Raw genomic sequence first — 26,235 nt, 5'->3', positions numbered from 1 at the left:
GGCCACAGGAAAAGATTATGAAAATAACTTTATTTTCCCTTAATCCAAAGTTCAGCATTTTGCATATCTCTCTCTCGCTCTTTTGAAATAAAAGCCATACAAAAAAAGCCAGGAAACACTTCCAGTCAGCAGGTTTACCTTCCACAAATGCATTTTTAAGTTCTGAAGCAAAGTCTGCCCACCAGTTTAATCCAGTTTACAGTTACAACCCAACAAATGTGTCCCCACATCTGCGCACGCCCTGGCATCGCGGTTCATTCCACCTGGCCATTGGCCCCCAGAATGAAGACACTCTGCAAGGAGCATCCAGTCCCAGGCTGTGGGGTGGGCTCCGCGGAGGGGCAATGCCCCCACGCAGGGGACACAGAGAAAGAAGCAATGATAAAGCAGCACAACACACCCACACCCAAGGGAGCTTGCACCCTAAGCCCATCTGCTTGAAAGTACTACCTGGAGGAAGCTTTTGAGTGAGGAACACTCTCCAAAAGGACAACAGATGCTCCTTCATCACAAGGAAACCCTGCAAGGAGGCTAAAGAGCAGCTTTCCAACAAAACCCATGACCATGCAAGCACCAGTGGTAAAATCAGATTCCCCCCCCCCCTTTTGCTGTGTCAAAGTTGTCCTCACAGGAGGTCTGCGGTAGAGTCTACCCTCCACGGACTTAACGGCTGAGGTCCTCCAGAGCATCCTCCCCCCCCCTCCTCTGTGGGGCAGGTGCAGCAGCCATAAAACTCCCATGAAAGCTGGCCCTTGGGCTGTGGAGGACCACGCAACTTCAAGGACGGTTTGTGCTGCCCTGAAGAAGGCAGATCTGAGGCAGTCAGTGAGTTGCAGTTTCAGACCACGGAGCAGACACGACGGCTGGTGCAGCAGAGGCATCAAGTGGCGGCTGCCGTGGCGGAGCTGGCCCCGCCTGCCCCGTGCTGGAGGCGCAGCTTCCCTGCTTTGGAGAGGAGACGGCTGTCTCTAGCAGTCCTCGCCTCTGCCGGCTCAAAGGCATAAGAGCCCAGAAAGAGGTTCGGGGGGAGGCTGCTGCCAAAGTAGAGCTTGCTGTTGGAGGCCACGGCCTGGTCCCTCATCAGCTCCAGGAAGGCAGGTGTCAGTTTCAGCTGCGCAGGGCAGGGGGAGAGAGGAGAAGAACGAATGAGGCAAGGATTTCTGTGCCATGAGCATCCACGGGATACTCACAGTGCAGCCATCCTTCCAAATGAGCAGGAGTTCTGCGTTTCTGGGGCAAAATCCTTTCCCTTCTCCCCAGCACACACACGGGCAGCCAAGAGTCAACACCCACCTTGTTCGAGGCAGCTGCTTTCTGGGCCATGTAGAAGTTGGCGTCAGCCTTCGCCTTCTCTCGCGCCAAGAAAGCCGTGTCTGGGAAGGGACCAAGGAAGGCAGCTCAGGAGAGAGGAGGGTCACCAGGGTGACCCATGGGGATACGGCCTTGGAAACCCACAGCAAAGCAACATCCCACTCAAGCACAGGTTCCACCCATGATGAAGATAATAAACAGCCCCAACCCCACGGTCCAGAGGATTCACCAGAGCAGAAAGCAGCCCCTTTTCTGCCTGCCTCCTCCCTGCCCACCTCGGCTTTGGGGACCTGGATTATGCTTTGCACACAAGGCTTTGGGGACAAGACACACACACACACACACACACACACACACACCCCTTCTCACTCTCCATGAGGCACATGGCTTGTGCAGGCTCTGCAGATCTGTTTTTCAGGCTCAAGCAATCTGAGCCAGTGAACACAAGTGACTCTGGAGCAAAGGAGCCCCTGCCTTGGGCCACCCCCAGTGGCATCCATGAGGCATCAATGCTCAACTATGGCCAGACACCCAGGCTGCACCCAGACTTGGCTTCTCGGTCCCCAGAAGACAGGCAAAGTCCCAGTGCTCTGCTTGGCTGCAGGCAAAATGCTTGTGGGTAGCACAGCCAGAGACGCGGGGTTATTTGGCTCACAGCTTCCGCTTTGCAGGCAGGGAGGAGGTAGAGGTAAGGGCTGCACAGCTACCTTCAAGCTCAGAAATTTGCTTCTCCATCAAAGTCTCCATGACCCTCTGCTGGCAATGAATCTTTGCCACCTGAGCCGCCTTCTCTGCTTCTGTGAGGAGAGAGCAGTCAGTCAAACACCAGCAGCACCAGCAGCCAAGGGCACCAATGCTCCAGAGCCCCACAGCCAGCGCTCCAGGACTCCCGAGAGGAAATCCGTGGCAACAGCGCTCTAGCAGCAGGCAACCAAGAGCCCCAAAGGGCCTGCAGGCCTGGCTTGCGACACACCGTCACTGGGACCTCATAGGCCACGTCCGCTTCTCTGAAAGGCCCTGCTGGGTCTGGGGAAAGAAGACACTCTGGCCTCTGCCAGAAGTGAAGTTGTGGTCGCCACAGGCCTCTCTCCAGAGTCTCTTGCTCCAGGCTGTCTTTGCAACCAGGCACTAGCAACTGTTTGCCATGTCAAGCAATAAGCTACACAGCTGCCACAGGATTCTCGTTCCGCATTTGCCAGAAATTGATCTTTTACTGCAGCAGCCTCCACACTTCAGAACTCCCTGTCTATTGACACCAGGCAGGTGCCTTCATCACTGTGGCCTTTTTGGCGCCTGCTAAGAATATTTTGTTTAAGACAAGCCTGCCCAAAAATGTAAGATGTTTTATCCATCTTTAGCTTGCTGCTTGTTCCAATTCTTATCTAATTGTTTTAAATAGCTGTTTTTAACTGCTTTAACTGCTTTATGCATTTTATGCATTTCATAAACCACTTTAGGGTTTTTTAACAATCACATGGTATATAAATTGTATGAAACAAATATGGCACTGTGGAGTTCCGTTTTTCATGAGGTTTGCAATGCATTTTCCTGAAATGCTTTTTGGATGTGTCTAGATCCAGCCAGAAGCCTAGAATCTAAGGTCTTTGTGCCACACATGCCTCCCCCCCCCCCATTTTCAGTCCCAAGGGAAGATAAGGGACCAGGGGTGGGGGGAAGAGAGAGACTCTCCCAAAGGGAGTCTGGTTACCTATGACGGCCCTTTTCCTCTCCGTCTCAGCCTCCTTCTCCACCACTCTCTGCTTCTGGGTCGCTATCAGGAGCTTCGTCTTCTCTGCTTCCCTGAATGGCAAAACAGGAAAGGTCCTTCCCTGCTCCTCCCTGGTGTGGGGCCCCAGCCGCCCTCTCCCCCCCCTGCCCTGGAAGGGGGTGGCTGACCCCCCCCCCTGCTGTTTGCATCCCAAGGTGCTGCGCAAAGCAGAAGCTTGGCCTTTAATTCCCCTCCAGCTTTTGCCCTGCTCCGGACTCACGTGTTTCCTTTTCCAGCACTGGATCTTGGCCCTTCCCTTCACTAGACAGAATGTTTTCTCATTCAGATACATGGCGTGTTTGGGGGGGAAACCCAAAAGATAAACATTTGCACTTCAGATTGTCACCGGCCCTGAAGAGTTAATGAGCTGCCCGAGATGTTTTTCCTTCAGCCTTCCAGCCACGTCTCTCGGCCTGCTCTGCCCAATACCTCCAGGCACCACCGGTGGTCTCCAACTCCTGCCATCTTCTGCTAGTTTACAGCAGTCCAACTGACGGCCAGCTACTTCTCCCTATGCCAGAATCTAAGCCCCAAACCCCCCGAATAACCATCTCTCTCTTCACATGCCTGCCCCTCCGCCATAGAAGGGCCAGACCTGAGCAATCTCAGGCATGGCCCAGAGCAATCCAGCAACAGCCTTGGTTGCTCCTTTCCTCTTTGCAGGGGCCTGGCAAGCAGAGACACTCCGCTCTGATTCTCCTGGCAACTGGAGGGCAGCCCAGGCCTGAAAGCCCTGAGAAGGAGATGTCAAGCAAGGCCGCCTGAGAGGCGCTTCTCCCACCCTGGCCTTTGCATCAGCTGCACAGAATGGGGAGAGACCTCTGAGAAAATGGTGGGCACAAATCCACAGAGGAGGAGGAGGCTGTCCTTCATTGCCAGACGGAGGAGATGCCTCAGGAGAGCAGGGGCTGAGGAGCCCAAGGGGAGGTGAAAACTGGTGGACAGCCTGCCTGCCAGGGCTTCCCAGAAGAGACGTTTGGTGGGCCCCCGTGGGAATCCTGAAAAACCAGCCTAGAGCCCCTCCCTGGCCCTGTGCTTTGGCCTGACCTTTCTCTGATGCTCTCAGCAAATACTCACACAAGTTCAAAATCTCTTCGGATGGCTTCTGGGATCTTGGGCTTCGTCACACGCACTGCCTGCACACACACAAAAGCCAGCAGACCTCATAAGACTGCAGCTGCCCCCCAAGTGCAAGCTCCTCTGCTGCAAAGAAAGGAAGCGGCCCCTGCATCTGGGCCCGTCCTGCTGGACTGGACCCCCCCAGCCAGCAATATGGCAAGTTTCCACTTTCGACAGAGGGAAGCTCTCCCTCCTCAACCTGCATCCCCACGCAGAGAAGTGGGCTAGTCCTAAATCCACCAAGATCCAGGAAAGGGAAAAGGGAAGGGGGGGCATTACCTGGATGGTGAGACCTGGAGCCATGGCATTCAGATCCTGCTGCAGGGCCAACTTCAGATTTTCATCTATTTGATCTAGGATTAGGGGGAGAAAAGATGAGAGGCAGCATCAGCCAAAGAGAGTCGGCTACACAAGAGTCCCAGCTTTTCTCCAGCTGCCTCTGTGCTGCCTGCACTGACCAGCCACAATGGCTTCATGTCAGTCTCACCTGGAAACACTGCCAGGACTTGACCCACAGGAATTCTGCATGCACCGCAGATGTTGCGCCACTGAACCACATGCACCCCCTGTGCCAACCACAGGCAAGAGTCAACAAAGACACCAGGCTGCCCTGCCAACTGCCCAGCTGTGGACGGGGCCCTCAGGCAACCCAGTCAAAGATTCCCAAAAGCAGAGAAACGGATCTGCCAGACAAGCCCAAGAACAGCTGGCAAAATATCAGGATGCCATAATAAATACTGTTCTCGCTACCAAGAGTAATTCTGTGGTGCTTAATGTGAAGCAGAATACTTGAAACTCTGTGGGTGTCTCTACACAATGCCCAGCTGCCAGCTGCATCTCTCTCCTAAAAATATTCTTCCTCCTTCAGAAATCCCAAATTCCCCAAGCACTCCATCCCAGCCTGGTCTTGCAGCCTCTCACCCTGCCTGCCAGACATCTAAGGAAACAGGAGGGCAGATTCTGAAATGGGAGCAGGTCCAACAACACAAGAGGCTCCTGCATTCCTCCTGATCCAGCACCTCAGGAGGACCAGGAAGACCCAGCTCTACCTCTCCTTCAAATCAGAAAGAGTGAGGGCGGTGAAGGTCCTGTGTGAGTGTCTGGAGGCAGCTGGCGGATGGTTGAACCGCGACAAGACAGAAGTACTGTTCTTGGAGGACAGGGGGTGGGCGACTCCCTGGTCTTAAACGGGGTAACTGTGCCCCTGAAGGACCAGGTGCGCAGCCTGGGAATCATTTGGGACTCACAGCTGTCCATGGAGGCACAGGTCAATTCTGTATCCAGGGCAGATGTCTACCAGCTCCATCTGGTATGCAGGCTGAGACCCTCCCTGCCCGCAGACTGTCTCACCAGTGGTGCATGCTCTGGTTATCTCCTGCTTGGACTACTGCAATGCACTCTACGTGGGGCTACCTTTGGAAACTACAATGAATAAAGAATGCGGCAGCTAGACTGGTGACTGGGAGCGGCCTCCAAGACCACATAACACCAGTCTTGAAAGACCTACATTGGCTCCCAGGACGTTTCCAAGCACAATTCAAAGTGTTGGTGCTGACCTTTGAAGCCCTAAATGGCCTCGGTCCAGTATACCCGAAGGAGCGCCTCCACCCCCATTGCTCAGCACGGACACTGAGGTCCTCCTCCAAGGATCTTCTGCTTGTTCCCTCACTGCAAGAAGCGAAGTTACAGGGAACCAGGCAGAGGGCCTTCTCGGTAGTGGCGCCCTCCCTGTGGAACACCCTCCCACCAGAAGTCAATGAAATAGAAGACATCTGAAGGCAGCACTGTTAAGGGGAGTTTTTAAGGAATGATCTTTTTATTATTTTTTAGGTATGTTGTAAGCTGCCCAGAGTGACTGGGGAAACCCAACCAGATGGGTGATGTATATATGAGAAAATATCATCATCATCATCAGGTGAGAGCTGGAGGACGAAGTCCTGACTGAGCAAGAGGCACAAGATCTCTGTGGGCTTCCTCTTCCATGCCATCCCAGAAGAGGAGGGATGGAACTGTGTAAACATCCTTGCTCCACTTCCAATTCACTGGATGTGCTTTGGGGAAACGGTACCAGCAAAAGCAAGCCCCCCCCCCCGTCACCTGCTTACCAAAGAGCTCAATGTAGACCTCCTGGAGGGTGTGGGCACTGCAGAACTGGTTGAGCTCATGATGGACTTTGTTGAAAATGAGGGTCTTGTCATAATCTGCAGTGTAGTTCTTCACAACATCGTATACTAAGAAAAGGAACAGCAGAAGTGTCACCGGAAAGTCACTCTGATGCCACTGGTGCTCTCTCACCTGTCAGGCAAATTCAAGATGCTGGTGCTCAGAGTTTCTTGAACACATAGGAGCTATTTCTCTGAATTAATCACAATTTCTATCTAACAACTGAATATGACTTGTAAGTACAAAAGATTGTCCACACATCTGAAGCCGGATCCTAGCTATATTTACTCAGAAGGAAGTCCAACTGCCGCCCCAAAAAGATGGCAGTGGCCTAATGAGCAAACGTCCTAATTTTTACTCAGCAGTTCCAAAGTGAGAAGCTCTAATGAAAACATTACAATGTGATGTTACGGGAGACTGATAATATTTTTCTTCCTATGTCAACTGCAACTGAAGGCTTCTATACAGAAGTCCACCTTTACAAGTCCAGTGAGCAGCAGCTCCCAACATCCTGCAAAGCCTCGCAGGGACTGTGGTGAGAGCCAGGCCCCAGCGGGAGTCAGTCTCTGCTTTTTCCTAGAAGCCCAGCTGCGAAGCTTCTTCTCAGAGCTCACCCTCTGCCATCCCCAAGAAGCCCTGTCCTGCACTCCTTTTCCAGCTGGTGCCCTTCCGAACCCCAGTTCCCTTCTCTTCCCCCTCCTCCTGCCGCCCCAGCCACTCCCCCCACCAGAACAGCGCTGCCCACTGACTCCCCTGCAGGTGCCCAAGGAGAGTCTCTCTGCCTGCTCAGCCTGCCCCACACAGACAAACACGCCTTTGACTCGGACAGATTCAGAAGCAATTTAGCCTTTTCGGCTGGACCAAAATCAGTTCCTTCGGAGGGTGTAAATCTCGCTCATGCCAGTCACCAATAACAACACTGAAGAGCATCAGAATCCGGACCCACCCCTGGCTGTTTTCCATCAACCTAGCAATCCTTACTGAGCCAACATCAAAAGTCAGGAACAGTCAACAGAAAACCCTCCTTTTCAGCAACATGAGCTCCTCCAACTTCCCTCTGCAAGCCCCTTTCCATGCCCACCAACCCTCCCCCTCCCTCAGCTCTTGCTGCTGGTGAGCCCACCCGCCCCTGTCTCCGAGGGGCTCTGCTTCTCTCCTCCCTCCAGGATTTGCTTTCAGGCACAGGGAAAGGAGCCATACCTGCATGTGGAGCCAACATGTTCACCACCTCTATCCGATCAATGTAGATCATGACTCCTCCACTGCAAGGAAAAAAGGAAGAAGATGAGCTATTGCCACCCCTTGGGGCAAACTCAGTTTCCTGCAGCCTTTCTCTACACCAAGAGGGAGAGAGGCAGAGGCAGCGTGCACAGAGGTTAAGTGCAAGAGAGCCGGGGGTGGGCAGGGGGCTGGTCTGAGGCAGCTTCCTGCTCACATCTCAGGGTTAGAACCAGGAGAACCCAGATAACCTTTGGCCCTCAACAATGGGCACAGGAGCAAGTGGCACAGACCGCCCAGCTGGGCTGCTGCACCAGCAGCACTTCCCTCCACAACACAAACTCCCGCCAGAGCCAATGACGGCAACAGCCTTTGCGGTTCCTCACAGCCTGTGTCACGGAGCGGGTGGCAATGAAGCCGCGGGCTGAGTGACTTGGAACAGACGCAGGTCCCACGGTTATTGCACTGCTATTGGCCCAGACTGAAAGTTAACCTACACCTCTACGGAGCAACATGCAAGAGAAAATGAAGAGGAAGCAACACAGGACTCCCTTCTTTGCCTTCACACTGCTACAACTGAAAGAGAACTAGGTAGCCTGGCTGCGTCCAGCAGCTGCCAAGAGCCAGACTGGGGCACCTGCCATACACCTGCCTAGCCCCCCCCCCTTCCGGCAAGAGAAAGGCCAGCAGCCCCACAAGAGAGCATCTTTCCCAAGGTGAGCCTGTTGGCTGCTTGCAGCTTCCATTTAGCAAACTGCCTTGGAGCCCTTTGGTTCCGGAAGAGGTTCCTGGCAGAATCCTGCGCCACGCATCTCACTGAGCAGCCAAGAAGCAGAGCCACTGGCGGGGGGCTGGGTGCTTCCAGCCCAGAAATGCCGCTCAGGCTCCACCGCACCCGGCCTAAGGCGCTCCTCCCGGCACAGCCCACCCTCCGGCGACCCACCTGGTCCCGCAAGGCACGTTCTTCACCTCGTCCGTTTGCAGCGTTGTCTGAAAGAGAAGAGCGACTGAGCAGCCCTGGGGGGGGGGCGGAGGGTCCCGGCAGCAGCACCTGGAGCGGGGAAGGTCCCGCCCGCCCGCTCCCGCCCGGCTCGGCCGAGGCCCCTTTCCCTGCCCGCTTCCGAGGGGAGATACCGACCTGGACGGCTCTGGGCGTGGTGACGAAGGGCAGCATGAGGTGGTAGCCCGGGCCGCTGAGGGTGGCCAGCAGCGCCCCGCCCCTGGGGGAGAGAGAGAGGGGGGGGGCTGAGCGGAGAGGCCGGAGGGGTCGGGTCGGGTCGGGGGGGTCCCTGCTGGGGTCTCCCCCGCCTCACCTGTAATAGACGGCCAGGTGGCCCTCCTGCACCTTGTGGACGGAGGCGCCCAGCAGGAGGAGCAGCGCCGCCGCCGCCCCGGCCAGACTGGCCCCGGCCCAGCGGGGCGGGCGGGCGGGGAGGGAGCGCGGAGGAGCCGGGCCGGGCCCGCCACGGGCCTCCCCCTCCCCGGCCAGGCCTCCGCCGCTCCCGCCGCCGCCGCCGCCCGAGGAGGACATGGCGCCGCCTTCCTTCCTGCTCTCGGCAGCCGCCTGCGCAGAAGCGCCTCCCGCCCCGGAGGACTTTGGGCGACGCACCGCCCGCCCGCCCGCCCCCGCCGGAAGTGCCCTTCCGCCGGAAGAGGAAGCGCGCGGGAGAGCGATGGCGCCCGGAGGCGCCCTGAGAGTGTGAGTCCCGGGCAGCCCCCCCCCCGCCGGCCTCCCTCCCTCCCTCCCTGCCCAGGCCGCCTCCTCCCCCCTGACGCGCCTTCTCTCTCTCTCTCCCCCCTCCAGGCTGGTCTGCGGGGACGTGGAGGGTCGCCTGGGCTCCCTGTACAGCCGCGTCCAGGCGGCGCAGAGCAAGAGCGGCGCCTTCGACGTAAGGGCGCCCCTTCCCCTCGCCTGCTCCTCCGAGGCGGGCGCGGCCGAGTCTCCCCCGGGGCCGCCTCCTGCTGACCGTCTCCCCTGCTCTTCTCTTGCAGCTCCTCCTGTGCGTGGGGAACTTCTTTGGCTCGGCCCGCGACCCAGAATGGGAGGCCTACCGGACAGGAGCCAAGAAAGGTGGGGCGAGGCTGCAGGAGCTGATGCAAAGCTGAAAATGAAGGAACTGCAGCTAAAGCCTGAGGCTCATTTTCCCCATGGTCTAGTCCTCATCTGTAGACTGCAAAAAACAAAGCCACGCTTCCCCTGCCCGCCCCCCTAAGATTCTGATGAGGGTCCCTTCTCCAGGCTTCAGAGTGGGGCTGGGAGTGGGGCCAGAAAAGGGTCCTCCTCTCCTTCCACTCTGTAGTTTTAATCTGAAATCTCAGGCACACTCCTGCACCTAGGGCTCAGAAGCTGCTCGTGCTAATGAAATTGCCTTTCACAAAATGCGCCCAGAACAATGGGCGTTTCAAACCCTGACTCCAAGCCCCTCTCCCTCACCTCAGGCTGTTTTCCATCTGTGTCTGGGCTGCAGCCCTTCAGACTTTCACTGTGGGGTCACACATCTGCATCGTTCTCCCTGTGAAGGACCCCTTTCCATGTGGGAAGCTCACTCTCTTTCTAGCCTACACCACAGTGCCCAGTCATATCTTTTTCAAAAGCCAGCACTTTCTCTGAAATGAATTGTCTGTGGAGAAAGAAATAATAATAATAATTAATTAATTAATACCCCATCCATCTGGCTGCATTTCCCCAGCCACTCTGGGCAGCTTCTAACAAAAGATTAAAAATACATTAAAACATCAGTCATTAAAAACTTCCCTAAACAGGGCTGCCTTCAGATGTCTTCTAAACGTCAGATGATTGTTTATTTTTTTGACATCTGGTGGGAGGGCGTTCCACAGGGCAGGTGCCACCACTGAGAAATAACAGCCCTGCAAAGTTCATCTCATTTAGGCCATGGTGGCTTTGTCTCCCTCAGCTCCTATACAGACATACGTCTTGGGTGCCAACAACAATGAAACAGCACAATGTTTTCCAGATGCCAGCGGATGCGAACTAGCGGAGAACATCACTTACCTGGGTAACTTTATGCTTATTGTTTACTACATTTAATTAAAAGGAAGGAGGAAAATGTCTGAGAGTAGCTTCTTAAAAAAATAAAGGTAAAGTTACCCTTGACCGTTAGGTCCAGTCACGGATGACTCTGGGGTTCCACGCTTATCTCGCTCTATAGGCCGAGGGAGCCAGCGTTTGTCCACAGACAGCTTCAGGGTCATGTGGCTAAGCCGCTTCTGGCAAACCAGAGCAGCACACGGAAACACTGCCAGAGCAGTACCTATTTATCTACTTGCACTTGACGTGCTTTCAAACTGCTAGGGGAGCAGGAGCTGGGACCAAACAACGGGAGCTCACCCTGTCATGGGGATTCGAACTGCCGACCTTCTGATTGGCAAGCCCTAGGCTCTGCGGTTTAGACCACAGAGAGATACAGAGAGATAAATCAGTTAAAAGCCAAATTTAAAATGATGTACCATACAGAATCCTAAAACTGTTCGTCCAACAATCCAATAAAAAGGACGATCCCTCCCCATGCCCACTACAAGATGAGCACCACAATAGAGGTGAAGAACCGCCAAAGCCCGGGCAAATAGAAAGGTTTCAGGCTTGCACCTAAAAGCTGACGAGGGGAGGAGGAGCTGACTGCTCTTGGGACTCAGGCATGGTTTGAGGCCCCAATTTAGGGCTCTGTGGGAACCATATTTTGTATTTCCTTCAAACTAGCAGGGTGTGGATTTTATCTGATCCCCACCAGAAATTGTTTCTTTTTCCAAATGGAAAGTTACTGTGCCAAATGAGAATTCTCACTTGGGTCCTTCCTTGCTGGGGTCTGGGGAGCACGGCTGCCACCTGCCCCTTCTTTGGTGGAGAACAAAGATTTTTGACCTTCAGCCTTCTTGTTTGGAGGAGAGGGGTGGTGCTCCTCTGACCTCTCTCAATGCTCCCAAGAAGGTGATGGTGTGGGGCTCCCCAAGGTTTCTCCCCCTGTTCACTCAGCTCCCACCCCACTCCATGCCAAGCTACCTGACCCATGAATTGAATGGGTCATAATGCAGGCATCTGCCAGGCTCTACCAGGGGCTGGGAAAAGACTGGGAATTTTTACTGGCCAGGGAAAAGTTCTTTCCAGCACAAGGCAGAGAGGCTCCTTCCCTGTCTCTTGAACAAATCAGAATTCCAGCATATACACCCAACTACGATCTCTCTGGTTCTCCCTGTAGAATTAATTGTCTTCAGTCTTCAGGCACGTTGCTGGTGTGTCAAAGGGTTCCATCCTGACCGTTGTCTTCTGTGCTGTGCATGTAGGACGTAAAGGGGTCTTCAGCGGAGCCTCTGGGCTGCAGATTGCCTACCTCAGTGGGACTGAATCCACAGGGGGGGAACCAACTCCAGCCCACTGCTTCAGCACCAAGGATGTGACTGATCTCAAAACCTCCCTGCTGTCTGCCTCTAAGTTCAAAGGCGTAGACATCCTGCTGACATCCTCTTGGCCAAAAGGAGTAGAAATCTTTGGAAATAGCCCTGTAAGTATCCAGTTTTGGGTGGGAGGGGCTTGTATGTTCTGTTCCATAGAAATCCACATTCTGGATTGGTGGTGGTGGTGATTGTAAATCTGTGCTTGAAATTATACACCACTTTGGAAAAGCAGGAACAGTAAGGAATACCACAAAGTCAACTGAAACAAAAATATGTGGTGATGCAATACTGAACCCAGAGGATGGCAATAGATAAATGTGGCTCAGCGTTGGAAGAACATAAATGCTGACTGCAAGAGTGGGATGCAGGCATAGTAAATAAATTTTGCAGTGACAATAAAGTAACAGGAAATAGCCCAACCCTTTCTAAAATGGACAAAGGAAATGCATAACAGTATATCCAAAACTGTGGTAAGCAGTTATCATCTCCAAAAAATTTATAATGGGGAGTGGAAACCAAATGCTGTCATTGTTTCAAAAGTCTGAGAGAAGAAGAAAGTCTCCATTAAATTGAGAGCCAGAAGGCCAGATGTGCTTCTGGCTGGAGACCCTTCTCAGGCTTGGGGCCACCATGGGGAAGCCACCAGGCACCAGCCTGAGATCAGACGAAGGGGGGTGCAACACGAGGCCCCCTTCAGAGACCTCCACAGGTGAGCCGTTCACCATGGCAGCCAGACAGCCTGTCAGCAGCCTGGCCCAGATGTGGAGGGGGCTGTGCCGGAGGGAGAGGCTTTCCAGGAAGCAGGTTTACTTTCCCCAAGAAAACAATCCTTTCCTTCTGCAGTTCACAAACATGGGCAGAGGGGGACTTTCTTTCTTTGGGCTGCTAACAAATCCACAGAAATGTGAAACAAAATATGTGTGTTTGTGTTTTAAACAGGGTGACATAGACAGTAAGAAATGTGGCTCTGGCCTGGTGTCTTTACTAGCTGCGAGTCTGAAACCACGGTACCATTTTGCTGCCCTGCAAAAGGTCTATTACGAAAGGCTTCCCTACAGGTATGCAGAGCCTGGGATGGCAGTTTGCTGACTGGCTGGTGTCTCTGTGTTGATGAGTCCCATGCATTAGGCCAGGGAGGAATATTGTTTATTATTATTATTTATATGATAACTATTGGTGTGCATAAGTGGCCTCTTGAAATTCTCCAAGCAATTTCTTTGCCTTGAGTCCTCTTGGAGAGGCAGAGGGGGAATCTGCTTGCTACCCTGATATTTTGGGATTTTATAGAATTCCAAATTTGTTCTGCATTGATGGTTCCACCTGTAGCCCATCTCGTGCCCCTCCCATAACTGGAAAGTGGTGCTGTGAAGCCGGACACCTTTCAGCGTGGGACTTTTGGAATCTCCTTCTCTGGAGGCTTTCAATGTGTGACTTGCTGAGCTGCTCTGGAAGAAGCTGAACTCTGTCCAGATTCCATGTTGACCTGTGCATGGCACTTCTTTGGTTTCTCTGATTCCTGCTGGAAGTGGCCTCACTCTTCTCTTCTGCAGGAACCACACGGTTCTCCAGGAGGCAGCCCAGCATGTCAGCAGGTTCATCGCCTTGGCCGGGGTCGGCAATTCCGACAAGAGGAAGGTACAGAGAGTTCCAGGGACCCTCCTGTCTCCTCTGATGAGAATTGTCAAAGTAATCACCGTTTCATTGATGGAAACAAGTCAGTTGTTTGTGTTTCTCCTGACTCTCTTTGCTGTTCGCTTTCTCCAGTATCTCTACGCCTTCAGCATCCTCCCAATGAGCTCCATGGAGCCTGCAGAGCTGGTCAAGCAGCCGCAAGATGTGACAGAGAACCCCTATCGAAGGCCTGGGGGCGGCAAGAGCTGTGCCCACCTGCTGCCGGATGAAAAGGTACTGGGAGCGGGGGCTGCACATGTGCAATTCCAGCAGAGCCCCCCCCCATTTGCCTCTGCATTGGAATTGTCTTCACAAACTTTAATTGGCTTATCACTAGTGTGTTTCCTGCCCTGAGAGGAAGGTGGGATATAAATCTGGCATGTTTAAGAACATGTAAGGAGAGCGCAGCAGCAGGATCAGGCCAAAGGGGACCCATTCAGTCCCACATCCTCTTCCTCTCTTATGGCCAGCCAAGTGTCCACTATGGGGAGCCGCCAAGTGGCACGCCAGCCACTTGCGATGCTCAGCATTTGGGATCGGGAGGGTTGGCCGTTTCTGGCCGGCTGGGTGATAGGCACGTGGGGGAGGGAGGTTGCGGAGCTGGTGGCTTCAGCAGCCAGGGAATGGTCAGTAGAAGGAGCCATTCCCTTTTCTGCATCCAGAAGATCCTGGCCAGAATTCACTTCATGCGCAGCAGGACTGCCACTCCCCCCCCAGCACCCCCAAAAACAGCGCATGGGGAGCTGAGATGCTTGCTCAGACACAGCCTTCATCCTGGCACAACACTGAGTTCCACTGATCCTCCCTCTGCACTGCGCAAGTGTTGAATTTGGATCATCTCCCAAGTTTCCTCCGAAAGAAACTTCCAGCAGGCTGTGCCCTGTCTGCTCGTCCTGCTGCTCACTATTTTGGGTCTCCCCAGTCCCGCTTTGCAGCTCCTTCAGAAAAGAGTTTTGTTCCTAGGGTTCTAGAGGAAGGATTGCCAGGCCTCAAGGTACATGGAAGCAGCCCTTCCCCAGCCTGCTCTCCAGATGGTGGCTTGATAGCAGCCCTTCTCCTTTCCTCCGCAGGAGGAGCCGGCTCCCCAGTTCTTCTTTGACTTAAGCAGCAAGCCAAAAGGAAGGAAGCGCCGCCCAGAAGGTGGGGAGGGGCAGCAGCCCAAGCGTGCCCCCGGCAAGCCCCGTGAGTACCAGGCCCACACCTCTCCCCACGGGCTGGCAGAGGGTGGACTTCTCCCTTCAGGCCAGGAATTGGATTTGCCTTTTGTGGGGCTGTGTCCGCACGTCTTCCATGGAGACTCTGACTGGGCGGCAGGCAGAGAACAGAGCCACTTAAGGGGGAGGCTCTAGACTTGCTACTCACTTGTTACAACACAGTACAAAACATAAAGGTAATTGCACTACACCATTAAAGAGCACACACACGCAGTGGAGGCAGCAGCAGGCCACCTTGCTGGGGAAAGGACTCTGCAGATGTGGAGCCACAGCAAAACAGGCCCTTCTCTTGCACCACCCTCCCAGTCTCCCTCAGGGGATCTGGCAGGTCTCTTTTGTGGGAGAGGGGCTCCAGAAGATAACAGGGTCCTAATAATAATAATAATTTCTTATTTATACCTTGCCCATCTGCTGGGATTGTCCAGCCACTCTGGGCGGCTACCAACAGGATGATAATAAGAATAAGAATAATACATGATGTCAGGGCTGCCACCCAGCCCCAGCTCACATAGGACCAAGTCAGCCAGCGTTCAGTTTCAAAGAGTCTTTATTGGATTACAGGTTCCATTTCCAAACTGCAATGTGCAGCCCTACTTCTTCTAGGTCAGAACGACGAAGACCCGTCTGAGTCTCCGCCTCTAGCGCACCAGCTTAATACCCTAGCCTTGCTCCACCTCCTGCGCCTTTCCTTCCGTCTCTGGGTCCTTCTGCCCCCCTGGGTCTCTCCCTTCCTACTCTCTTCTGACGCGGACCCCCCTGACCCTTCCGCCTCCTTGCGGCGGGCTTTGGGACCCGGCTCACTCTCTGGGCTGCTGACTGCGCCAGCTTCCGCTACATTTGAACTTGGCGCGCGCGCCCAACTCTCCACTTTCCTCTTGATAGTTTCATCGCTCCCCGAGGTGGGCGTGACTACTCCTGACTCATGCCCTCCCTCCTTCTGAAAGTCTCCGGAACCCGATATCTGGTCCCCTTTCTCCCCGCTGCTCCCGGCTGGGCACGTGGGTCCCGATCTCCAACTGCTGCTCTCTGATCCCTCTCTGGACCCTTCTTCCTGGGGTGTCCCCCTGCTCTCCCCCCTTGCCCTGGCTGCTGGCGCTCCCTTCTGGGAATCCTCGGACTCGCTAGACAGGCTCGGTGATCTCGGGTCGTCATCCCCACTCATCCTTCCTTCGTATTCCTCCCCCTCGCTCTCTGTCTCCTCCCTTCTCTGCGTCTCTGCTCCTGAACCCCTGACATCCATCCCCCCCTCGAAGCCCCCCCTTCCCCCCTCCCCGCTTTCAAGGGTGGTTGGTGGGTGCTCCGTCATCACGGGAGTGAATGTCGGATACAGTTCGCTCCCCGTTGCTGGCCGCCAACTGAAGACCTCCGAGTCTTCCTCCCCGCTTTCGGCAACTGTGATCTCCTCCGCCTCCATTTCGGTGCCGCCGTGCTCGAAACCAAGATCCTCCCCGCAAATGTCCATGTCAGTCTCTGCGTCTGTCGCCGGACCTGGTATCTCCTGCCACTTCCGGCGCCACTGCTCCTCTGGCCGATCATCCCACCAATACGAGTTCTCGGACGCCGAACCCTCCGGTGACCCCTCTGGGGAACGTGTGCGCGGTGCTGGTTCCCCGTCCGAGTCGAAACCATGGAAAGTGCTGGAGGAAAGCGTGGGCGTGAACAACCAGTCGTCGAAGAAGCCCGCTGGCATAGGTCTGTGTGGGAAAAGGGCATGAAACTCATCCTTTAGCAGGGGTTCCTCCAAGGCGTAGTCCGGCACCCAGCTATTAGCACTGGCCCGGGTGCCTTCCCTTGCTAGTAGATATTCTACTCCGTCTTCCCCCCATCTGGAGTCCAGAATCTCCGTGACTTCGTTGATGGGGTCCTGCTGTGGCAACCTTCCCGCCTCCGTCCGTTCCGGAGACTGACTCGGTGCCGTTCCTGGTGCCTGGAACCTGTGCGGTGCCCTGTAGGGAGTGAGCACCGACCTGTGGAACACCGGATGCATCCTGGAACCCTCCGGTAGCACCAGCCGGAAAGCCACCGGGTTGATCTGCGCTTCGACTCGGTATGGACCGAGTTGCTTGTGCCCCAGCTTTCTCTTGGCTAACGATCGGGTCGGCACCGCGTGGGCTGCCAACCAGACCCAGTCTCCCACTCGGATCTCTTCGCCCACTCGCCTGTGCTTGTCGGCTTGTACTTTGTATGCGTGCTTCGCTAGCTCCAGCTGCCGTCTGAGTTGATCGTGGACCTCTTGCAACTCAGATGCGAAAGCGTCCGCCGTCTGCGGTTCCCCTTCCCCCATCCTGTCCAGTCCCGGGAAGGTTCTGGGATTCCTCCCATTGTTGGCGAAGAACGGCGTCACCCCTGTGGACACGTGCTTCGTGTTGTTGTAGGCGAATTCGGCGAGCGGCAGGTAATCCACCCACGTCGCAGGCTGTTGATTGGCATAGCATCTCAGGTACTGCTGCATGATGGCATTGACCCTCTCCGCTTGCCCGTTGGTCTGCGGGTGTCTTGCTGATGTCAGATTGATCTTGACGTTCAGGAAGCCCATCAGCTTTTGCCAGAAATTCGAGATGAACTGGCGTCCGCGGTCGGACAGTATAGACCGCGGCAGCCCGTGCACTTTGAACACGTGATCTATGAACAGTTTGGCCGTCTGTTCCGCCGTGGCCACCTTTGCACACGGTATGAAGTGTGCCATCTTGGTGAACAAGTCCACCACCACTAGTACAGCTGTCTTGCCTCTCGAGCTGGGTAGATCCGTGACAAAGTCCAGGGCCACTCTCTCCCACGGTTCAAACGGCGTTTGCAGCGGTTCCAGCAGTCCCGCCGGTGGTTTGTGCACCGGCTTGGCCCTCTGGCAGGTGTCGCACCTCGCGACGTAGTCCGCGACTTCCCCCCTCAGTTTGGGCCACCAAAAGTCTCTTGCGACCAATTCCACCGTTTTTTCTGTGCCAAAGTGCCCGGCCGTGGGTGCGTCGTGCAGCTGCTGCAGTACCCTGGCGCGAAGTTCGTCTCCCGGCACGTAGATGGCCCCTTTACGTAAGAGCAAGCCGTCTCGTATCTGGAACTTGTCGCCCTTCGCCGTGCCCTTGTGCACCTCTGCCATCTTCGCCTGCGCGAAGGAGTCGTCCTGCAACGCCCGTCGCACCGCATCCAGGTCTACTGTGGCTGAAGCGCACGCCCACGCTGTTGGCGCGAAGATGTGCATGGCTGCCGCTGGAGTCGCCTCTTCGAGGTATTGCGGTTTTCGGGACAGTGCATCCGCCATGATGTTGGTGTCGCCCGGGACGTACTCAATTCGGAAATCGAAATCAGCAAAGAACTCCGCCCAACGTATCTGCCTCTGGTTCAGGAACCGAGCCGTGCGCCAGTGCTCCAGATTCTTGTGGTCCGTGCAGACCTGCACCGTGTGCTTGGCGCCGACCAGGAAGTGCCTCCACGCCTTGAAAGCTGCATGAATGGCAAGCAACTCCCTATCCCAGATGGTGTAGTTCTGCTCCGACTTGCTGAGCTTTCTGGAGTAGAACGCCCCCGGCCGCCAGACCCCCTGTGGGTCCCTCTGCAGCAGGACCGCTCCCACTGCTCTATCGGACGCGTCTGTCTCTACCCGCAGCGGTCTGCTGGGGTCGATATGCAGCAGTTGCTCTTCCGACGCGAAGAGACGCTTGAGTGTCTGAAAGGACCGCTCCGCCTGCTCCGTCCAGACGAATTTCTTTTTCTTGGAGCTCAGCGTGTCCGTAATAGCCGCCGTCTGCATCGCGAACCCCTTGATAAACTTGCGATAGAAGTTGGCGAATCCGACAAACCTCTGGACCTCCTTCCGGTTGCGCGGGCTCTTCCAATCCAACACCGCACGAACCTTGGCGCTGTCCATGGCTAGCCCCTTGTCCGACAGCTTGTAACCCAAGAAATCCACCTCCGTCGTGTCGAACTGGCACTTCTCCAGTTTGGCGTACAGTCTATGCTGCTGCAGCCTCTTCAGCACCTCCCGAACGTCCTGGTTGTGTGCCTGCTGTGAGTCAGAGAATATCAGGATGTCATCCAGAAAACAGACGCACTTCTTGTAGAGGAGTCCTGCCAACACGTGATGCATGAAAGCTTGAAAACAGTGAGAACCGTTTTGCAAACCAAACGGCATCACTCTGTATTCGTAGGTGCCTAGAGGCGTGAACATGGCTGTCTTCCACTCATCGCCCTCCCTCATGCGAATGAGATTATACGCTCCTCGCAGATCCAACTTGGTGAACACGCGTCCCTTGCGCACCGTCGCCAGCAGGTCGTCAATCCTGGGCATGGGGTAATCGGAGGGCTCGGTCATCCTGTTTAAGAGGCGGTAATCCACCACCAATCTTTTTTAGGGCGTGTCCTTCTTCTTCACTAAGAAAACAGGACTGCCCCCTACTGCTCTGGACTCCCGGATGAAACCGCGCTGCAAATTGTGATCTATGAACTGTTTGAGTTCCTGTAGTTCGTCCTCAGACATGGAATATAGCTTCCCCTTCGGCAGCGTCGCCCCTGGCAGGAGGTCAATCTTGCAGTCATATTGCCTGTGCGGTGGTAGCTTGTCTGCCTCTTTTTCGCAGAAGACCTCCAGAAAGTCCGCGTATTTGTGGGGGACTGCTTGCAACGTTCCCAACTGCAGTTGTGAGTCCTCCTCCTCTCCCTCCTGCCTGGGCAGGATGCAGTGTTCTGCGCAGTAAGAGGAGCCGAAGATCAGCTGTCTCTGGTACCAAGCCAGCGTTGGACTGTGCCTGTCCAGCCAACTCATGCCCAACACAACGGGCGTGTCCGACAGTCGGGTGACATTAAAACTGATGACTTCCCTGTGGTTACCAAGTTGCATCACCATTGGTGGCGTCTGCTTCACCACCTGCCCCCCTAGCAACTCTCTGCCATCCACTGTGACGACTTGCAGGGGCAGAGTGGCAGGCAGTAGCGGTATAGCGTGCTGCTCCACAAAATCCTGTGCTATAAAGTCTGCGTTGCTTCCAGAATCCACAGAAAGCGGCACTTCGATAGTGACGCCATCTGGTAGCTGGAGAGACGCTGTGAGCTGCACCACTGGTTTGGGTGGGAGGGGGTCCGTGGGTTGCAATATCGCTGGGGACTGCTTCACTGATGCGTCTGGCTGGGCCCCAGTGCCTCTGTCTCCAGCCAGACATCGTCGTTTCCCTGCTGAGTTTCGCTGTATTGCGTGGCCGCTTTCACCGTTGCGGAGGCTGCAGTGTGCTTGGAGCTCCTCTGGGGACACTCTTTCGCCAAGTGTTGAGAGCTGTCGCATATGTAACACTTCCGGGTCCCTCTAGGAGGTTTAGTCTTGACTGCCGTCGGTGCAGAGGCTCTGGTAGCTGACTGAGCCCTGGCGCCTCCCACCTCCATAGGTTCCACCCCCCCTCCTGGCGGAGGTGTGGATTGCGCACGCGCTGCTTCCCTTGGAACGAAAGAGAAACTTCTCGCTGCTTCGCGCCCTCCACGTCCTTCATCTCTGCACCATGGACGTTCTTCCAGCCTCACCCCCACAGTCAGCGCCCTTTGGACCACTTCTTGCGTGCTTCGGGGCCTCTCCCCCCTCGCAATTTCATCCTTCACAGCAGGGCTTAGACCCTCCCAGAACAGGTCCCTGACTGGGGGCGAATCCCGGTCCCATTCCAAGGCACTGACAAGCGCAAAAAAGCGGGCGTGGTACTGCCGTACGCTCGCCCTCCCTTGTTTCAGTCCATGAATCTCCCGTCGGGCAAGATCCACATCAATGGTAGACCAAAAACACGCATCCATCGCTTTGATAAAGGCATCTGCACTCTGAAGCGCCGGATCTTTATCCCTCCACAAATTGCGTAGCCACGCTTTAGCATCCCCATGCAAATGGGATAGTATAAACCCCACTTTCTCTTCCTCATCTCTAAAGTCTTTTGCCAGCAGTTGCAGTGCGCACATTACATCTGCTCGAAAATTGGGGTACTGTTGTAAATTCCCATCGAAGTGAGCCACAAGCCCTCCTGCTCTCCGTGCCAACCCGACCCCCTCCGGTCTGGGTCCTGGCTGCCCGTGCTTAACCCATGCTTCAAACCTGGCGTGGAGATCCCGGTAGGCGGCTGCCGCATCCTCCTCCCTTTTCTTGGATGCCAGTACCTCCGCATTCAATTGGGTAACTGCCTGTTGCAGCGCTGAAACTTTCTCTGCTTCCGTCATCTTTGCCAACTGTCGTGAGCTTGCTCCCAAACACCGATCCCCTCCTCCAGCTGCTGCTGTCTCCGCTGCGAGGTATCAGGTGTCAGAAGCTTAAGAGACGGGTCTTACTGTCAGGGCTGCCACCCAGTCCCAGCTCACATAGGACCAAGTCAGCCAGCGTTCAGTTTCAAAGAGTCTTTATTGGATTACAGGTTCCATTTCCAAACTGCAATGTGCAGCCCTACTTCTTCTAGGTCAGAACGACGAAGACCCGTCTGAGTCTCCGCCTCTAGCGCACCAGCTTAATACCCTAGCCTTGCTCCACCTCCTGCGCCTTTCCTTCCGTCTCTGGGTCCTTCTGCCCCCCTGGGTCTCTCCCTTCCTACTCTCTTCTGACGCGGACCCCCCTGACCCTTCCGCCTCCTTGCGGCGGGCTTTGGGACCCGGCTCACTCTCTGGGCTGCTGACTGCGCCAGCTTCCGCTACATTTGAACTTGGCGCGCGCGCCCAACTCTCCACTTTCCTCTTGATAGTTTCATCGCTCCCCGAGGTGGGCGTGACTACTCCTGACTCATGCCCTCCCTCCTTCTGAAAGTCTCCGGAGCCCGATATCTGGTCCCCTTTCTCCCCGCTGCTCCCGGCTGGGAACGTGGGTCCCGATCTCCAACTGCTGCTCTCTGATCCCTCTCTGGACCCTTCTTCCTGGGGTGTCCCCCTGCTCTCCCCCCTTGCCCTGGCTGCTGGCGCTCCCTTCTGGGAATCCTCGGACTCGCTAGACAGGCTCGGTGATCTCGGGTCGTCATCCCCACTCATCCTTCCTTCGTATTCCTCCTCCTCGCTCTCTGTCTCCTCCCTTCTCTGCGTCTCTGCTCCTGAACCCCTGACACATGATAAAACGTTAGGGTTAATCCCTAATTCGCAAAGAGCTTCCTGGGTCAAAACCAGCCCTTTGAGTGAGGCTTGGAAGTGCCCAATCACTTCCAAGCGGAGCTGCAACAGGATTCATGTTATAGGATCTGCTTGCCTCCAACCTGTCAACTGTCAAGCAGCTGCACAAATTCAGCCTTCCAAGCCACTTCCTAGGGCAGCCCCCCAATGAAGCACATTGCAGTAGTCCAGCCTTAGGTTGCCAAGTTCCCCCTGCCCAGAGGGTTCCCGTTAGGCTACTGTCCTGTGCTGAGAGAAGGGAGTTGTCTGTGGCTGGCTGGTGAAAGAGTCTTCCCACCTTGGATGGGCTTTTGATCCTCAAGGGAGAGGGCTCCCTTGCCTGAGTCAACTTGAGCCCCCTCGTAGCACATGCCTGTTCTCTGCCTGTGGGGCTCCCCCTGAGATCCCCATTGTGCTTGGGAAGAAGCAGTGGCCCTGCCTTGGGGGCTCAGGGGCAAGAAGCAAGGGAATGTCAGCTTCCCCCCCACGAGTCCAGCACAGCCTTGGCCTGCAGGAGGGTCTTTCTGGAGGCCTGGCCCACCAAGTTGCCTGGCCCAAACAGTGCTCTTGCTGCCTCCTGCTGGCCATCCTGCGACACATGTGTGAGTGTGTGTGTCTCTCCCCCCTCCTCCTGCCTCTTTAAGCCCTGCCAACGGCCGCCTGCTGGTTTTGCCTTGCTAGCCCAGAAGTCGAGAAGCATTTGGTGGTGAGCATCGGCACGCACGTGAGTCCCTCTTTCTTTCTGCCTTGGTCCCTTTTGGAGCTTGCTGGGCATTGTGTGGGTCTGAGATGGACTCACAGCTGAGGACAGGAGTTGCTGCAGCATGACTGAGATGCAGCGAGGCTGGCCATGACTTGGCCTCCTGGAGGGGAGGCTGCTGGGAAGTCTGGCAGGGAGGCTTGGTTCCCTCTTAAAGGACTTCCCGTGGTCTTGAGCTGCTCTTTGGTATCTCTCAGTGTGCAAGGAAGCAGCAGCTGATCCGGGGAAACCTCAGTATGGCCACAGGGAGAGCCGCCTTGGGGCTCTGGGCTGCTTCAGCTTTGACCCGGCTGGTGTCGCTGCCGGAGCTAGCGGGGTGGGGTGCTCACCCTTTGTGTTCCTCTGCACCTGGTTCTGCTGCAGTGCTACCTGGCCCTGGCCAAAGGGGGCTTGACTCCAGACCACGTCCTCATCCTGCCCATTGGGCACTGTCAGTCGATGGTGGAGCTGGCATCAGAGGTGGTGGAAGAAGTAGAGCAGTACAAGTCCGCCCTGAAAAGGTTCTTCAGGGCCAGAGGGAAGAGATTCGTGGCCTTTGAGAGGAACTACCGCAGTCAGCACCTCCAGCTCCAGGTGAGAGGCCTCTGGGTTAGTCCCTCAGGAACCGGCGAGCAGTGGGGTGCCCCTCCTTCCTTCCTTCCTTCTGGGGAGCAGATTGCAGTTGCTGATGGGCTCTCGGAGCCTGGGCAGCTGTTGTGGCAGTTCTGCGTAGCCGGCCAGAGACAGTGTCTGAGCGGCGTCTGCCTGTCACAGAGAGTGTGGAGGAGGCCAGAGAGCGGAGGGCTCCTGGAGGGTGCAGAGTCCCCGGCTGCTGCTGCTGCTGCTCACCTCCTACAGCTACAGGAAAGCTTTCCTTTCCTTCTTTCCTCAAATTTCATAAGTTTAAGCCTGCAGGAGAGGCTCTCTGCCTTTCGCCATGATGACAAGCTGTACTGAGGGACGCCCTGTGGGCCCCTGTGATGGTACTCTCAGCTTGCTTTGCAGTTCTGCTCTTAGGCTGAGATGCACCATGCCAACTCCTCTGTGCTGTGATTCCCATCCCCCAGGTGGTTCCTGTTCCCCTGAACTGCTGCACCACGGAAGACATCAAGGAGGCCTTCATCGTCCAGGCAGAAGAGCAGCGGATCGAGTTGCTGGAGATCCCAGAGCACTCAGCTCTCAAGCAGGTAGAAGGAGCACACCAGGGTCTCCTGGGGCCACGAGGTCCATTTCATCCGGAGCGAGGCTGGAGCTCCCCCTTCTTGGAGCAACCCCTTTGGGTGGGCCATGCTCAGAGACGGCTGGTGGCTGCATGGAGCCACCTTTTTATGCAAAATTCACCTGGATGTCCAGGAATTGCAGGGTTGGAAGGGACTTCAAGGGTCATCTGGTCCAGGAATCACAGCTAATCCAGGGGACCTCAGTCACTAGTCCTTCCTTTGCCGCCTGCTCCATGGTCACTGACTGCAAAGTGGCTCACCTAACCTGGAGCCATTTCTGCTTCTCTCCCCATCAGCCGAGGGGGGGGCACTCAGAGGGAAGTAGGCCTATAGCAGGACCCTTGGGGGGGGGCAGGTGTAATCAGAGGAAGGCCAGAGAGTCATGCAGGCGCAGCATCTGCTGCTGACAGATCCTGAACGGGAGTCCTTTTGGCTTCCCCTTCCTAGGTTGTGTGAAGACTCCTCTTCAGTAGCCATTAGGGCAGCTGCCCAGACCACCTGTGTCCTGGGCCAGCCCACAGAGCCACCCGCGGGGAGGGGGGAGGGAGTATTGGCCTCTCCATCACTCTGTGGTTGCTTTAAGGGTCTCCAGATTTTCTGGGTCCTGCTGCAGCCATGAATAATAATAATAATACACTGGTACCTCAGTTTTTGAATGTAATCCGTTCTGGAAGACCATTTGACTTCCAAAATGTTTGAGAACCGAAGCTGCAAGTTGGCTGCAAGTGGGCAGGGTCCCACCTTACCCCTGGCATATTTGCTGCCTTTGGGTCAACGGGCAGGATAAACTGAGCAAATAACTTGCTGAAAGCTCTTCCAAGGCTGGGCCCAGCACCTCCGCTCAGCCTGGGGCTGGCAAGGCAAGGAGGAGGCTGCTCTGGTGCTCTGTCCACTCTGAGCCCTGGGGTCCCAGCAGCGGAAATGCTGCCCCAGCGTCTCGTTCTGAGGCCTTGGTTTTGTCTTTCAGATAGTCCAGCCAGGGACGCCTTATTTCTATGTGGAGCTCGATAATGGGGAGAAGCTCTTCCACCGTATTAGGAAGAGCTTTCCCCTCCAGTTTGGAAGGTTTGTCATTTGTCCCCCCCACCCCCCATAACAGGGGCTCTGCACATGCTGCCGGGTGGCTGCTGAGCCCCAGGATTCTCTCGGTCAGAGAATCCTAGAATTGTAGAGTTGCAAGAGATCCCAGCTGTCATCCAGCCCAGTCGCCTGCAACGTGGGAATCTCAACTGAAACCACCCAGCCTCTGCTTGGAAACCTCCAGTATCTCTGCCCCTTCAACCTCCCCCAGCAGAAGAGTGGTTTGGGGAGGGGGCAGGAAGCCAGCTGCTCTGTGGGCCTGGTGGGGTTGGGGGCGCTTGGAGAGAGCAGGCCGGGCTGACGCTTTCCTGGGTGTCCTCTCTCTCTCCCCTCAGGGAGGTCCTCGCCAGCGAAGCCATCCTGGCCATGCCTGGGCGGGCAGACTGGAGGAGCTGCCAGGCGGGGCAGGAGGAAGAAGCCACGGCAGCCCAAGACTTCCGCCAGGCCTTTGAGCCCTTTGACCTCGTCCAGGAAGATTAAGGGCCAGGGCGGGAGTGAGCAGGCGGCCGCACAGACCGGCTGGATCCTGCCCTCTCTCTTCCTGTGAGGAGCCTCCTTTCCCTCCCTGCGAGGGCTCTTCTTCCACGGCCACAGAGACGTCCTCCACACAGGCCAGCCACATCCACCTGACCCTCACCCCCCACTCCAGATCAGCTACCATTGGCCTGTCTGGCTTCCAGAGCAGAGGTGGCTGCTGGGTCTAAGTGGGGGTCCTGCGCACAACTCCAGATTGTGCTGTGGAGGAAAGGAAGGCAGCTGTTTCCTCTGAAACGGAGGCAGACTCGCCCCACACCGAGCATCTCCTATGAGGTTCAGGGAGAGAGGGGTCTCTCTCTGCTACAGGGTCCTCCAGGGCACCCAGGCAGGATGGGCATTAGAGGCCATGGCAGGACAGACTCCCCTTCCCCTCTTCATGGCTTTGCTTCAGCTCAGAAGATGCTGCTCCTTGCTTCTGCTGGGAAATATTAACTGCCGGCCAAAGGCGGATTCCTAAGGATTGCTCTGAGGAGGGTGTATATAATTTGAACGTATGTTGGATTGTTGTACTGTAAAAAAAAGTGTTTTGTCATAAGAAAATCCTCAAATAAAAGGGTGTTTTTATATATTTAAATACATGAGCTGAGCCCATCTGCTCCTGGCTGTCAGAGAGGGAGGGGTGTGGAGGGGAAGGGGTGGCCAATGGCTGCTCCAAAGGACCGTCATTTCATACCAGCCGTCATGTGACAGTCGGAGGGTGTT

At 55.7% G+C, this 26,235-nt stretch overlaps 2 protein-coding genes across 4 annotated transcripts; one reads left to right on the top strand and one right to left on the bottom strand.

Annotated features, from left to right (window-relative positions):
* Nucleotides 1-10: 10 nt before the first annotated feature.
* LOC310712589 (erlin-1-like) lies at nt 11-9,118 on the bottom strand. Its single transcript, XM_083515789.1, has 11 exons — nt 8,893-9,118; nt 8,718-8,799; nt 8,523-8,569; nt 7,562-7,623; nt 6,304-6,429; nt 4,478-4,551; nt 4,157-4,215; nt 3,020-3,111; nt 2,019-2,108; nt 1,294-1,373; nt 11-1,111 (listed from the first exon to the last, which is right to left on the bottom strand). The coding sequence occupies exons 1-11, from the start codon at nt 9,108-9,110 to the stop codon at nt 881-883; spliced, it is 1,161 nt and encodes a 386-aa protein (XP_083371915.1). The 5' UTR covers nt 9,111-9,118; the 3' UTR covers nt 11-880.
* Nucleotides 9,119-9,176: 58 nt separating this feature from the next.
* CWF19L1 (CWF19 like cell cycle control factor 1) lies at nt 9,177-26,107 on the top strand. 3 transcript variants are annotated; one of them, XM_083515236.1, is made up of 14 exons: nt 9,177-9,278; nt 9,384-9,468; nt 9,572-9,650; nt 10,495-10,596; nt 11,879-12,096; nt 12,929-13,047; nt 13,540-13,624; nt 13,754-13,894; nt 14,731-14,842; nt 22,602-22,681; nt 23,081-23,290; nt 23,764-23,883; nt 24,884-24,981; nt 25,332-26,107. In XM_083515236.1, exons 1-14 carry the CDS (start codon nt 9,253-9,255, stop codon nt 25,474-25,476), a joined length of 1,620 nt encoding a protein of 539 aa, XP_083371362.1. In that variant the 5' UTR covers nt 9,177-9,252; the 3' UTR covers nt 25,477-26,107. The 3 variants fall into 3 exon arrangements, with proteins under 3 accessions (XP_083371362.1, XP_083371363.1, XP_083371361.1); XM_083515237.1 differs by having other exon boundaries at nt 9,221-9,278; nt 22,602-22,663; XM_083515235.1 differs by having other exon boundaries at nt 9,221-9,278; nt 13,540-13,894.
* Nucleotides 26,108-26,235: the final 128 nt, after the last annotated feature.

This window comes from Podarcis liolepis (assembly GCF_965112155.1).
Source record: "Podarcis liolepis genome assembly, chromosome: 1".
Taxonomy (NCBI): domain Eukaryota; kingdom Metazoa; phylum Chordata; class Lepidosauria; order Squamata; family Lacertidae; genus Podarcis; species Podarcis liolepis.
Note: the sequence above shows the minus strand (reverse complement) of the source record. Positions and strands in the feature narration are given on the sequence as shown.

Bases quoted from the DNA above. Each gene is read 5' to 3' on its own strand.
- CWF19L1 (XM_083515235.1), top strand. From the start codon at position 9,253: ATGGCGCCCGGAGGCGCCCTGAGAGT. The intron at 9,469-9,571 runs GTAAGGGCGCCC...CTTCTCTTGCAG, and splicing joins GCAAGAGCGGCGCCTTCGAC to CTCCTCCTGTGCGTGGGGAA. The intron at 23,291-23,763 runs GTGAGAGGCCTC...CCCATCCCCCAG, and splicing joins GTCAGCACCTCCAGCTCCAG to GTGGTTCCTGTTCCCCTGAA.
- LOC310712589 (XM_083515789.1), bottom strand. From the start codon at position 9,110: ATGTCCTCCTCGGGCGGCGGCGGCGGCGGGAGCGGCGGAGGCCTGGCC. The intron at 8,570-8,717 runs GTCGGTATCTCC...CTTCTCTTTCAG, and splicing joins CCACGCCCAGAGCCGTCCAG to ACAACGCTGCAAACGGACGA. The intron at 7,624-8,522 runs GTGGGTCGCCGG...TTTTCCTTGCAG, and splicing joins AACGTGCCTTGCGGGACCAG to TGGAGGAGTCATGATCTACA.